Here is a 13,082-nt window from a genome sequence, read left to right as displayed (position 1 = left end):
TATCGAGATTAAATTGTGACTATAGGCCGGTTCCATCTCAAATCACCCAGTGAGGTCGGGACGGAAAATTCAAACGGTTCAGAAAAAATCTGTGTCATTCTTCAACGGATTGAAGGAGAACCGTGTTTTTTTCATTTTGCTATAAAAAAATTTTGTCCTATACGACTGCTCTCATTTTTTACCGAAATCTCATTTTTACGAATCGCGTGAAATTCGTTTTTTGTTCAAAGTGCCGTAACTTTTCAACCCATCGGCGGATTGTACATTTTTTTTCTTCAAAATGCGCATATTTCTGTCTTTCTTCAGGCGGTTTCAAGTTGAGGATAATCCATTGAAAAATGCCAAATTTATTCAACATAAAGCAGAATAATACGAAGAATTATTCGATGATTCAACCACGATTTTCGGCGATTGCATATTATTCGATTCGAACGCTGATTTTTTTTTTCGAATAGCCCCCAAAAAGCACTAACTTTTCGCGCAAGTTTCATTGGTGGCAAAGCTCATTGAAAGGAGTTATCATTTTTCGAATATCACGAATTTTTGTTGCACGCGAGTTTGCTCCTGGAAACCATGGAGATATACAATACAGAGTAAGCTTTGATTTATTTTTAAAAGTTGTGAATAAAAAATGTTAAGATCCTGTTTCATAAAATTCGCACATTTTTTCCCAACTTCGTAACGCAATTCTGAATACAAGAGGTAAGAAATGAAATAAAAAAAAGGTTAGACGTGACCGAACGAAAGATGAAAAAAAAAATGATTACGAAAAATTGCGATCTCGCGATGATTTTCACGTTGAGCGAATAGTGTTCGAAAATGATGATTCGTTCATACGCTCAATGAAACAATTTCTCTTTTCTTTCTTCTTATTCTTTTTATTCACAAACTGTGCATGGTGACAAAATATTTGCAGTGACACATAGATCTGTAAAATTCTGTCAGGAAGAAGCTCGACTACATTCAAGCACTCGCAAAGTAAACTCACCAAAAAATTTAATGTCTGTACATATTTGTCTCGAGTTGGAGACTGAAGAACCTGAGGCTTACAGCCTGATGAAAATGTGGCAGCTGATAAAAAATGTCAGTGTAAATGTTCCATTTGATATTGACGTCATCGTCCGCAGGTCCAGAAAATTGAACTAGAGTTCATCTAGTTTATTTCGATTGGGAAAATAAAATTAATCAAACTTTGAAGTATAAGGTCTCAGTTATTGACGATTTTTTATATACTACACAATTCCAACGCTTTTGAATGTCGAAAATTCGATTCATTCTTATTCGTTCACATAAATCATGTAGTACAAGACAAATGACATAGATTTTTCCTTCCCTACAGTTGTTGAAACACTCATGATTAAGAAAACAGTACATAGGTATGATCGCAAAATTCTGTTCCTAGCGGATTATAAAAAATCCATTGTAATAAAGAAAATCAATTGCCTATAACGCCAAGGCCAAAAAAGCCAAGATGTCGCTCACACAAGGTGACCCGGATACTGCGTGCAAAGTTTTTAAGTGCCATCCAAATTCAAAAGTGCCTAAAATAGTGATATGTCTTATATGTGAAAATGTATATCACGAAGGTAATTTTAACAAATATTCAAAGGGGCAATTTTTAAGTGAAATGCTTGTAACATGTCCTAAATATCAGCATGAGAACCTAACCTCAAAAACTTGTTATGATGTAAACACTTTGGATGAAAATGCCAGGAAAATAATAACGCAAATAAAACTTTTTCACAAGGAGGAATTACGTAGTGAGCTTTGTAATAATATCACACTAAATAATTCTAAAAACATCTCTGATGTAACTGATTTTGAACTAGATGAAACTTCATCATTTAAGATGGAAAATGAATTACTACGGCAGTTAAATGCTGAGCTACAAGCTCGTAACAACCTACTAGATAAACTGGTCGAAAAAAGTAATTTGTTTACTAATAATACTACATCTTATGCTGAAATTACTAAATGCTCTACTGTTAAACCGACTGAAAAAGTACCAAAAATACTGGTGAAAGCTAAAAACAATAATAATAAGGAAACTTCTACCAAAGTTAAAATGAAATTAACTACTGACCTGTCCATCCCGATTAACAACGTCAGGAAAAATACTGAGGGTCTGGTATCGATAAAGTGTAAAAACACTAATGATATTCCTAGAGTTAAATCTGTGTTAAGTGAGAAACTTGGTAGTGACTATTGTGTCTACCTTGAACATTTAAATTTACCAAAGATTAAAGTTATAAATATTGAAAATAATATGGACCGAGATGAATTATGTGAGGATATATATAACAGTGTTGGGCAAAATTGTGATAAAAAATTAACAATTACAAATCACTAAGGATAATTTTTAATGACATCAAATTCCATTGAAATTATTTTCAGTAATAATAATTGAATCGGAGTTCAGTGAAATTACTTTTGATAATTGTAATTGACTCAGAGTCCATCGAAATTATTTCCAGTAATTGTAATTGAATTGGATTTCATTAAAATTACATTGAGTAATTTGAATTTAATCAAAGTTTATCAAAATTACTTTCAGTGATTGGAATTTAATCAGAAATCATTTCAATTATCCTCAGTGATTGTAATTAAATCAGACATTATTAAAATTCTTTTGAGTAATTGTAAACCACACGATGTGGTCCAATTGAATTTTTTTCTCTAACGTTATTCCTGTGAAATAATATTAAATAGACAAATAAATTTACTCCGTTTTTGGAGTATTCAAATGGTGTGATCGGAACGAGTCTTTTACAGTCAATATGTGAATGGGCTATGGTTACCAAAGTTTTTTGGGTAGCTGATCAAGGATTTCACATTACTTTGAAAAATTAATTTGTTTAAATAATTTGCTTGACCAGTCAATGTGAATATGTAAGCTCCATGAAGTTCCCGATGTTTTCGGAATTTGAAATTATGTTGAGAATTCGACATTACGTTTCCAAAGGTAATTTGTTTAAATAAATTATGAAAAACAATTGAAATTTGAAAAAAAAACATAATCATTTCCATTAATTGTAATGGATAACAGAAAAATTACAATTGTTCCAAGTAATTGTAATTAATAGCAAAAAAATTACAATTTTTCCAAGTAATTTTAATTGACAACAAAAAAATTACAATTATTTCGAGTAATTGTAGTTGATAATCATAAAATTACAATTGTTTATACTAACTGTAATTGATAAATCAAAATTAATAATTATTTCCCGCAATTGTAATTAGTTACTAAATATTACAGTTATTCACAGTAATTGTCATTTACGGGTAATGAAATGACGAAAGTAATTTCTGCTGCCCAATCCTGATATATAATAGAAATTTCCTTGATCTAGATGGTGCATTTAATATTATTGCCGACTACAAAAATCCTATGGATAAGAGGTCTTTAATCATGGAACTTACAGCTGAATCTTATCTACACCTTAAAAATAATGGATTCAAATTATATGTTGGCTACCAGTGCTGTCATGTACTGGACTATTTTAACTTTAATCTGTGTTACAAATGTGGCAGATACAATCATAGCTACAAAAAATGTAACAATCAGGTTAAATGCCTCAAATGTGCTGGTGATCATCTTACTACAGATTGTAAAAGTGAAATAACAAAGTGCCTAAACTATGTTTACTACAATGACAGATATCATAAAAACAGACCGGCTAATCATTGTGCTACGGATACATGCTGTGAATATCTTGTTTTCAGACTAAATAAAATAATAAATAATACTGACTATCCTGTTAAACCATTAATACCGAACTCAGTGGGTAAACTAGGAAACAAATCTAATCCAAATAGTCAATAATATATTACGATGGCTGATAGCGACGATCTACTGATTGAAGATTTGTTTGCTGATTTGCACAGTTTAAATAAATCAGTGAGTCCTGATAATATTTTAGTTCTGCATGTAAATGTTAGAGGCCTGAATACCAATTTTAATAAATTAGAACTTTTTATAGAAAATTTATTAGTTAAACCTGATGTAATTATATGTTCAGAAAACTGGGCTCTAATTTGTTTTACATTCTTTGAACTGAAATATTATGATATCCACTATAATTATAGTAATGTTAATAAAGCTGATGGTGTGGTTATATATGTTAAAAAATCCTTAAAATATTGTATTTCATTAGATGTTATTGGTGATCTAAAAATAATTTCTACGTCAATAAAGTTAAACGACAACAAATCTGTAAAAATTTCTGGTATTTATCGGTGTTATGATTTAAATAAGGAAAATTTAGTAAATTCAATCATTAACTTTATTGACGGTAAAAAGCATGAAAACATTCATATGATCGTAGGTGATTTTAACATAAATTTATTAAGCTCTGACAGTATTACTAATGAATTCTTGAGTAAACTCCTTGATCGCAGTTTTTTGCCATATTTTAATGGCGTCACTAGACCAAATGACCACGGAGGCGGATGTATTTATAACTTTTTTGTTAAAACGAACAATGTTAATATCAAATCATTTACGTATACGAATGTTTTTACTGATCACTACCCTATTTTTGTCACACTAAGCACAAACACTTAAATTTCAATCAAAAAGACCTCATGTTATCAACTACAAACGTATTGCTGAATGTAGCAGCCACACTAACTGGTCTGCTTTGCTTAATATATCTGATCCGGATATATTTTTTAACACACTTATTGATAATATAAAATCTTTAATCAGAGATTGCACGTCTAAAGATCCTATGACTAAGCATAAAAACAATAATAAACCACGTAGTAGTTGGATAACAAAAGGTCTTATGATATCTTGTAAAACTAAAGAAACTCTGTATAATTTATGGAATCTGGATAGGAGTAATAACACACTGAAACAGGAATATAATTCATATTGCAAATTATTAAATAAGTTAATATCACTAACAAAAAATGAATACGAGAATGAGATGGTAAAAAACATATATAAAGATAGTAGGAAGCTATGGAATTATGTTAATGGTAAACTGGGAAAGAATAAAAATGTCTCTACTGAAATAGATTATATAATACGTAACGAAGAGATAGTCACTGATAACAGGGATATTGCGGATAAATTCGTAGACTTCTTTAGTAATATTGGTGATGAACTAGCTAAAAAAATTGATAAACTACAAGTAAACATAGAAAAAAATGTGAAACATAATTCAAATAGTATTTTTCTCACTCCAACTGATAGCTTTGAAATTGAAAAAACAATACTTGATCTGAAAGACAAATCAGGAGGCGTTGATGGTATTAGTAGTAAAGTTCTAAAGATTATTGCAAATGATATCAGTGTTCCCCTAGAGTATATTTTTAACATGTGTATTAATCGTGTAATATGGCCTTCTGCCTTAAAAAAAACGGATATTATTCCAATTTTTAAATCAGGCAATAAGCATCTAACTACCAACTATAGACCTATATCGCTTATATCTAACTTAGCAAAAATATTTGAAAAAATAATTTTTAACAGATTATATTCTTTTTGCATTTCCAACATTTTAATCTCTAATAATCAATTTGGTTTTGTAAAAAATAGGGGTACAAGTGATGCCCTTGCTATCACATCTAATTTTATATATAATAATATTGACAACAACCTGTCAACTGTACTTGTTTTCCTAGATCTTGCAAAGGCATTTGACACTGTTAACCACAAGATACTATTAGATAAACTATGGAGACGTGGAATAAGAGGTATTCCACATCAATTATTAACGAATTATTTAACTAATAGAGAACAATGTGTTAAGATTAATAACTGCACAAGTGAAACTAAGATGGTGAAAGTTGGTGTCCCTCGAGGTACGATACTGGGTCCCCTGTTGTTTATCATGTACATAGATGACATTTTTGATGTTTTACCTCCAAATGCTCTAGTAGCATACGCGGATGATACTGCAGTATTATGTTTAGGTAGAAATTGGACTGAACTGAACGTAACTCTAAATAACTGGTTAAATAAACTGGACATTTGGTTAAAAGTTAATAAACTTTCCTTTAACATTGATGAGACAACTTATATCACCTTTGGAAGCTATAGTGACAGTGTACCCAAAAACTATCATCTATATATAAACGACAGAGAGCTCAGTAGAGTTGAAAATTGTAAATACCTGGGGATCTTCTTTGATTCAAATATGAAATGGAATATACATGTGAATGAATAAACTAAAAAAATAAGGTATTTCTCTCTTCTATTCTTTAAACTAAGCAAAAGTCTAAAGCCTGTAATATTGAAAACTATATATCATGGATTATTTGAGAGGATAATTAATTATGGATTAATAGCGTGGGGAGGTGCGTACAACAATGCTGTAAAACCGTTACTTAATATACAAAATAGATGAATAAATTTCCTAGTGTCGTGCAAAGATGTCTCTGCTCCCCTTAATATTAACGAATCCTTTATTGTTAGTGCAATAATGTATTATTATAATGAATGCAAAAATCTACTATTTGATGGACAATTACAGATGAAAACGAGATCTAATCTCCTAACTCTACCTAAGATTATTCAGACAATTAGCACGAAAAATGCATACTATGTCGCAATCAAGTATTATAATCTATTACCTAACTGCCTAAAGTCATTAGAGTGTAAGCAAAAAACCTTGAGAAAGAAACTGAAATGTTGGATTATTTCCTCAAATTACTAGTCCTTGCTTTAATAACTATGTACTTTTATGTGTAGTTTTGGTTCCTATCACTTTGTTAAGCAGTATAGACAATAAGTAATAATTCATTTTTTTGTATTTTCATAATGCTCATTTTCTATACTAGATGTACTTCTGGTTCTATGCACAGATGATTCTGCATCTCTATAGAATTCTTTTGTTCCAGAAATGAAACGAAACAAACAGAACAAACATATATATATACATACGACAATGCTAAATTTGAACACCGAATCCATTGAAAAAGAACTTGGAAATCTCAAAGTCGATCTGAAACTCCTGCCGTGTTGCGAGATCGACGTTCCGAAAACATTCGTGACGCGATATAACATGTACAAAAAAATGTTCGGATCCGTAACAAGGGCTAAACCTGTGTGGCTGCAATGTGGGTAACAACCAATGGAACTTCCTTCCGAAAGGAACTCACTGTAATTAATAACTTTGTGAGAAACATGATATTATTGAAGCGCCGAGATGGGGTTGGCGCGCGAAGCGCGCACGGGCGAAGCCCCTAGTGAAGAAAATCAATTGCCTATAACATATATACATACATATACGACAATGCTAAATTTGAACACCGAATCCATTAAAAAAGAACTTGGAAATCTTATAGTCGATCTGAAACTCCAAACGTGTTGCGAGATCGACGTTCCGAAAACATTTGGTACGCGATATAACATGTACTGAAAAATGTTCGGATCCGTAACAAGGGCTAAACCTGTGTGGCTGAAATGTGGGTAACAACCAATGGAACTTCCTTCCGAAAGGAACTCACTGTAATTAATAACTTTGTGAGAAACATGATATTATTGAAGCGCCGAGATGGGGTTGGCGCGCGAAGCGCGCACGGGCGAAGCCCCTAGTGAAGAAAATCAATTGCCTATAACATATATACATACATATACGACAATGCTAAATTTGAACACCGAATCCATTAAAAGAGTACTTGGAAATCTTATAGTCGATCTGAAACTCCCGACGTGTTGCGAGATCGACGTTCCGAAAACGTTTGGTACGCGATATAACATGTACTGAAAAATGTTCGGATCCGTAACATGGGCTAAACCTGTGTGGCTGCAATGTGGGTAAAAACCAATAAAACTTCCTTCCGAAAGGAACTCACTGTATCTAATAACTTTGTGAGAAAAATGACATTATTAAAGCGCCGAAATGGGGTTGGCGCGCGGAGCGCGCACGGGCGAAGCCCCTAGTAAAGAAAATCAATCGCCTATAACATATATATACGTATACGACCATGCTAAATTTGAACACCGAATCCATTAAAAAAGTACTTGGAAATCTCAAAGTGTGAGAAATCTGAAGTCGATCTGAAACTCCCGACGTGTTGCGAGATCGACGTTCCGAAAACGTTTGGTACGCGATATAACATGTACTGAAAAATGTTCGGATCCGTAACAAGGGCTAAACCTGTGTGGCTGCAATGTGGGTAACAACCAATAAAACTTCCTTCCGAAAGGAACTCACTGTATTCAATAACTTTGTGAGAAATGTGATATTATTGAAGCGCCGAGATGGGGTTGGCGCGCGAAGCGCGCACGGGCGAAGCCCCTAGTAAAGAAAATCAATTGCCTATAACATATATACATACATATACGACAATGCTAAATTTGAACACCGAATCCATTAAAAGAGTACTTGGAAATCTTATAGTCGATCTGAAACTCCCGACGTGTTGCGAGATCGACGTTCCGAAAACGTTTGGTACGCGATATAACATGTACTGAAAAATGTTCGGATCCGTAACATGGGCTAAACCTGTGTGGCTGCAATGTGGGTAAAAACCAATAAAACTTCCTTCCGAAAGGAACTCACTGTATCTAATAACTTTGTGAGAAAAATGACATTATTAAAGCGCCGAAATGGGGTTGGCGCGCGGAGCGCGCACGGGCGAAGCCCCTAGTAAAGAAAATCAATCGCCTATAACATATATATACGTATACGACCATGCTAAATTTGAACACCGAATCCATTAAAAAAGTACTTGGAAATCTCAAAGTGTGAGAAATCTGAAGTCGATCTGAAACTCCCGACGTGTTGCGAGATCGACGTTCCGAAAACGTTTGGTACGCGATATAACATGTACTGAAAAATGTTCGGATCCGTAACAAGGGCTAAACCTGTGTGGCTGCAATGTGGGTAACAACCAATAAAACTGATGAATAAGAATTCTCGACCTGGTATGTAATATATTATAGAGTCTTGGTGATCGGTCAATTAAGAAAACGTAATTTTAGTTAACGTTTCGACCCGGATATGGGCCCTCCTCAGAAAGGTTCTTACTATCAACAATATTTAATAGCTCTAAGAATATTACATCTACAATATTTATGTCCGATTACTACTAGTACCATTATTTATATTATAAAATCCTATTTTTCTTTTCTTTTTTGTTTTTTGACAGTTTTTTAAATAAATCGTCTTAATTGACCGATCACCAAGACTCTATAATATATAACCAATAAAACTTCCTTCCGAAAGGAACTCACTGTATTCAATAACTTTGTGAGAAATGTGATATTATTGAAGCGCCGAGATGGGGTTGGCGCGCGAAGCGCGCACGGGCGAAGCCCCTAGTAAAGAAAATCAATTGCCTATAACATATATACATACATATACGACAATGCTAAATTTGAACACCGAATCCATTAAAAGAGTACTTGGAAATCTTATAGTCGATCTGAAACTCCCGACGTGTTGCGAGATCGACGTTCCGAAAACGTTTGGTACGCGATATAACATGTACTGAAAAATGTTCGGATCCGTAACATGGGCTAAACCTGTGTGGCTGCAATGTGGGTAAAAACCAATAAAACTTCCTTCCGAAAGGAACTCACTGTATCTAATAACTTTGTGAGAAAAATGACATTATTAAAGCGCCGAAATGGGGTTGGCGCGCGGAGCGCGCACGGGCGAAGCCCCTAGTAAAGAAAATCAATCGCCTATAACATATATATACGTATACGACCATGCTAAATTTGAACACCGAATCCATTAAAAAAGTACTTGGAAATCTCAAAGTGTGAGAAATCTGAAGTCGATCTGAAACTCCCGACGTGTTGCGAGATCGACGTTCCGAAAACGTTTGGTACGCGATATAACATGTACTGAAAAATGTTCGGATCCGTAACAAGGGCTAAACCTGTGTGGCTGCAATGTGGGTAACAACCAATAAAACTTCCTTCCGAAAGGAACTCACTGTATTCAATAACTTTGTGAGAAATGTGATATTATTGAAGCGCCGAGATGGGGTTGGCGCGCGAAGCGCGCACGGGCGAAGCCCCTAGTAAAGAAAATCAATTGCCTATAACATATATACATACATATACGACAATGCTAAATTTGAACACCGAATCCATTAAAAGAGTACTTGGAAATCTTATAGTCGATCTGAAACTCCCGACGTGTTGCGAGATCGACGTTCCGAAAACGTTTGGTACGCGATATAACATGTACTGAAAAATGTTCGGATCCGTAACATGGGCTAAACCTGTGTGGCTGCAATGTGGGTAAAAACCAATAAAACTTCCTTCCGAAAGGAACTCACTGTATCTAATAACTTTGTGAGAAAAATGACATTATTAAAGCGCCGAAATGGGGTTGGCGCGCGGAGCGCGCACGGGCGAAGCCCCTAGTAAAGAAAATCAATCGCCTATAACATATATATACGTATACGACCATGCTAAATTTGAACACCGAATCCATTAAAAAAGTACTTGGAAATCTCAAAGTGTGAGAAATCTGAAGTCGATCTGAAACTCCCGACGTGTTGCGAGATCGACGTTCCGAAAACGTTTGGTACGCGATATAACATGTACTGAAAAATGTTCGGATCCGTAACAAGGGCTAAACCTGTGTGGCTGCAATGTGGGTAACAACCAATAAAACTTCCTTCCGAAAGGAACTCACTGTATTCAATAACTTTGTGAGAAATGTGATATTATTGAAGCGCCGAGATGGGGTTGGCGCGCGAAGCGCGCACGGGCGAAGCCCCTAGTAAAGAAAATCAATTGCCTATAACATATATACATACATATACGACAATGCTAAATTTGAACACCGAATCCATTAAAAGAGTACTTGGAAATCTTATAGTCGATCTGAAACTCCCGACGTGTTGCGAGATCGACGTTCCGAAAACGTTTGGTACGCGATATAACATGTACTGAAAAATGTTCGGATCCGTAACATGGGCTAAACCTGTGTGGCTGCAATGTGGGTAAAAACCAATAAAACTTCCTTCCGAAAGGAACTCACTGTATCTAATAACTTTGTGAGAAAAATGACATTATTAAAGCGCCGAAATGGGGTTGGCGCGCGGAGCGCGCACGGGCGAAGCCCCTAGTAAAGAAAATCAATCGCCTATAACATATATATACGTATACGACCATGCTAAATTTGAACACCGAATCCATTAAAAAAGTACTTGGAAATCTCAAAGTGTGAGAAATCTGAAGTCGATCTGAAACTCCCGACGTGTTGCGAGATCGACGTTCCGAAAACGTTTGGTACGCGATATAACATGTACTAAAAAATGTTCGAATCCGTAACAAGGGCTAAACCTGTGTGGCTGCAATGTGGGTAACAACCAATAAAACTTCCTTCTGAAAGGAACTTATTATCTGTTATTGAGTGAAGAACTCAAGAAGAAATTCTACCCTGGCGTCACAGACAATATGTCAGCGATGGATAGATTAGAGGCGTATAATACGTCTAAAGTCATCACTTTAACGGTAACAACTCGTGCCGTTGGCTTCTCGACAATGCACATTTTCGCTTGTCTGTACGAGTTTAACAACGTTCTAATGCGCGGAAGCATTTATCAAATATATCGCGTAGCTCTCGCTGTGTTCGAGGCTAAAATTCAATTTACCCAGAGAGGGGTCTCATTAATTATGAACAACGAAGAAGATTTCAAGCACCAGACTTTCAACGAAGATTGGATGCAAGCCGCTAAAGCGGTTGTTGTTCTACCGGACCAATTAAGTACCATCATCAATGCGGTTGGCAAGGTCACGGTTTACGATGCAACGTATGTACCGAAGCTCGCTAAAGACAACTTCCATGAGGATACTTTCATACCTCAAAGTGAACTAGTTGTTCTTTGAAATTTACGAAATGTCGTGGAATCTTTGTCTAATCCTGACATTATCAAATAACAATTAAGGAAATACTGACTAAAAATTAGTTACATTCGGCTCAGTCGCCTTTGGTCGGATTGTTCAGAATTTCATTCATTAACCGAGGGGTCAAATTCACCCAAGGAACTCATGAATTTGAGGAAACCTGACAGTAAATTAGAAAAACTCTACATGACTTGCAATTAAACATCCATTGATACTGCGTGGAATCGGTTTGAATGAGTGTAATCGTTGAAAATCATTACAAATCACTCGAAATCACACAATGCAGATGAGTGATGTGGAAATCGCGGAGCAAGCGCAAAAAATCAAAGAAATCGCTGCAAGTCATGCAGTGAACTCTAAATAATTTCAATTCTTCAACATTGTACTAAATCTCATCTTATGATAGAACTTTTTGTTCATTTCCAGTTCGTCATTTGATGATACGCATTAAATTCCAATGACTTTCCAACGTTTAAGGTGATTTTTAGTAGTTTTTTAGAATTTCCTATGACTTCTATCCATTCTTGGAGTCATTGAAAATTGCCTGAAACGCTTCTAAATCGTTGGACACAGGTATAATAATATTACGAATGAAAAGAATGAATCAATTTGTGAATTGTAATTGCCAGAAATCAATAGATAATCAATGTAGTAATAGCTGTGTTATCTCATTCGCCTTGGTTTCCCACAAGTAATCGTCTCTCTTTTTCAGCCACCCATGTTCCGAAAATTCCCGGGTCTCATAAGCATATTTAGAAAAAATGGAGGAGATCTTATTAAACTCATTCGTTTTCTTCCATATACTTTCTTTGATCTTGCGAGGAGCCGCTGGCTCGGTGAACCCGTTTTCCTCCTGGAATTATTGTTACACTACCGAAGGGTGAATTCGGAATGGAATAAGTAATCGGGCCTGTTAAGTAAGAACACGGAAGTTGCGCGGACGAACTAACAACAAACCTGCTGAGGCATGAAAACCCTCACGGAGTGGAGAGAAAAGCCCGAGCAAGCTAACAAAAGTTCGTGAATTTATTCGACGAATCAGGTAAAATCGATGTACGTGAAATCGTGCACAAACCACTGCAAGCCAGAGTCTTAATTCCTAATTTATGTTCAATTCCCACGCTACCATCTTGAGCGCACGAAATGGCGTTTCTGCGATTCAAAAATAAGATACGAAAATAACATGAAATGAATAAAATGGAATAAAGCTAATTTCGCAATAGGTGGGAACAGTCCTAGTGGGAAAAGTTCCCAA

At 35.2% G+C, this 13,082-nt stretch overlaps 2 protein-coding genes across 2 annotated transcripts; both read left to right on the top strand.

Annotated features, from left to right (window-relative positions):
* Positions 1-757: 757 nt before the first annotated feature.
* LOC124308572 (uncharacterized) lies at positions 758-3,823 on the top strand. Its single transcript, XM_046771391.1, has 2 exons — positions 758-2,295; positions 3,325-3,823. The coding sequence occupies exons 1-2, from the start codon at positions 1,472-1,474 to the stop codon at positions 3,821-3,823; spliced, it is 1,323 nt and encodes a 440-aa protein (XP_046627347.1). The 5' UTR covers positions 758-1,471.
* A 907-nt stretch (positions 3,824-4,730) lies between these two features.
* Positions 4,731-11,809, top strand: LOC124309028 (uncharacterized). The gene is made up of 2 exons (XM_046772244.1): positions 4,731-6,099; positions 11,313-11,809. The coding sequence occupies exons 1-2, from the start codon at positions 4,731-4,733 to the stop codon at positions 11,807-11,809; spliced, it is 1,866 nt and encodes a 621-aa protein (XP_046628200.1).
* Positions 11,810-13,082: the final 1,273 nt, after the last annotated feature.

The sequence above is a fragment of the Neodiprion virginianus genome, chromosome 7, assembly GCF_021901495.1.
Source record: "Neodiprion virginianus isolate iyNeoVirg1 chromosome 7, iyNeoVirg1.1, whole genome shotgun sequence".
NCBI classification, from domain to species: domain Eukaryota; kingdom Metazoa; phylum Arthropoda; class Insecta; order Hymenoptera; family Diprionidae; genus Neodiprion; species Neodiprion virginianus.
The sequence above is the reverse complement of the archived record's forward strand: the minus strand, read 5'-3'. Positions and strand labels throughout refer to the sequence as shown.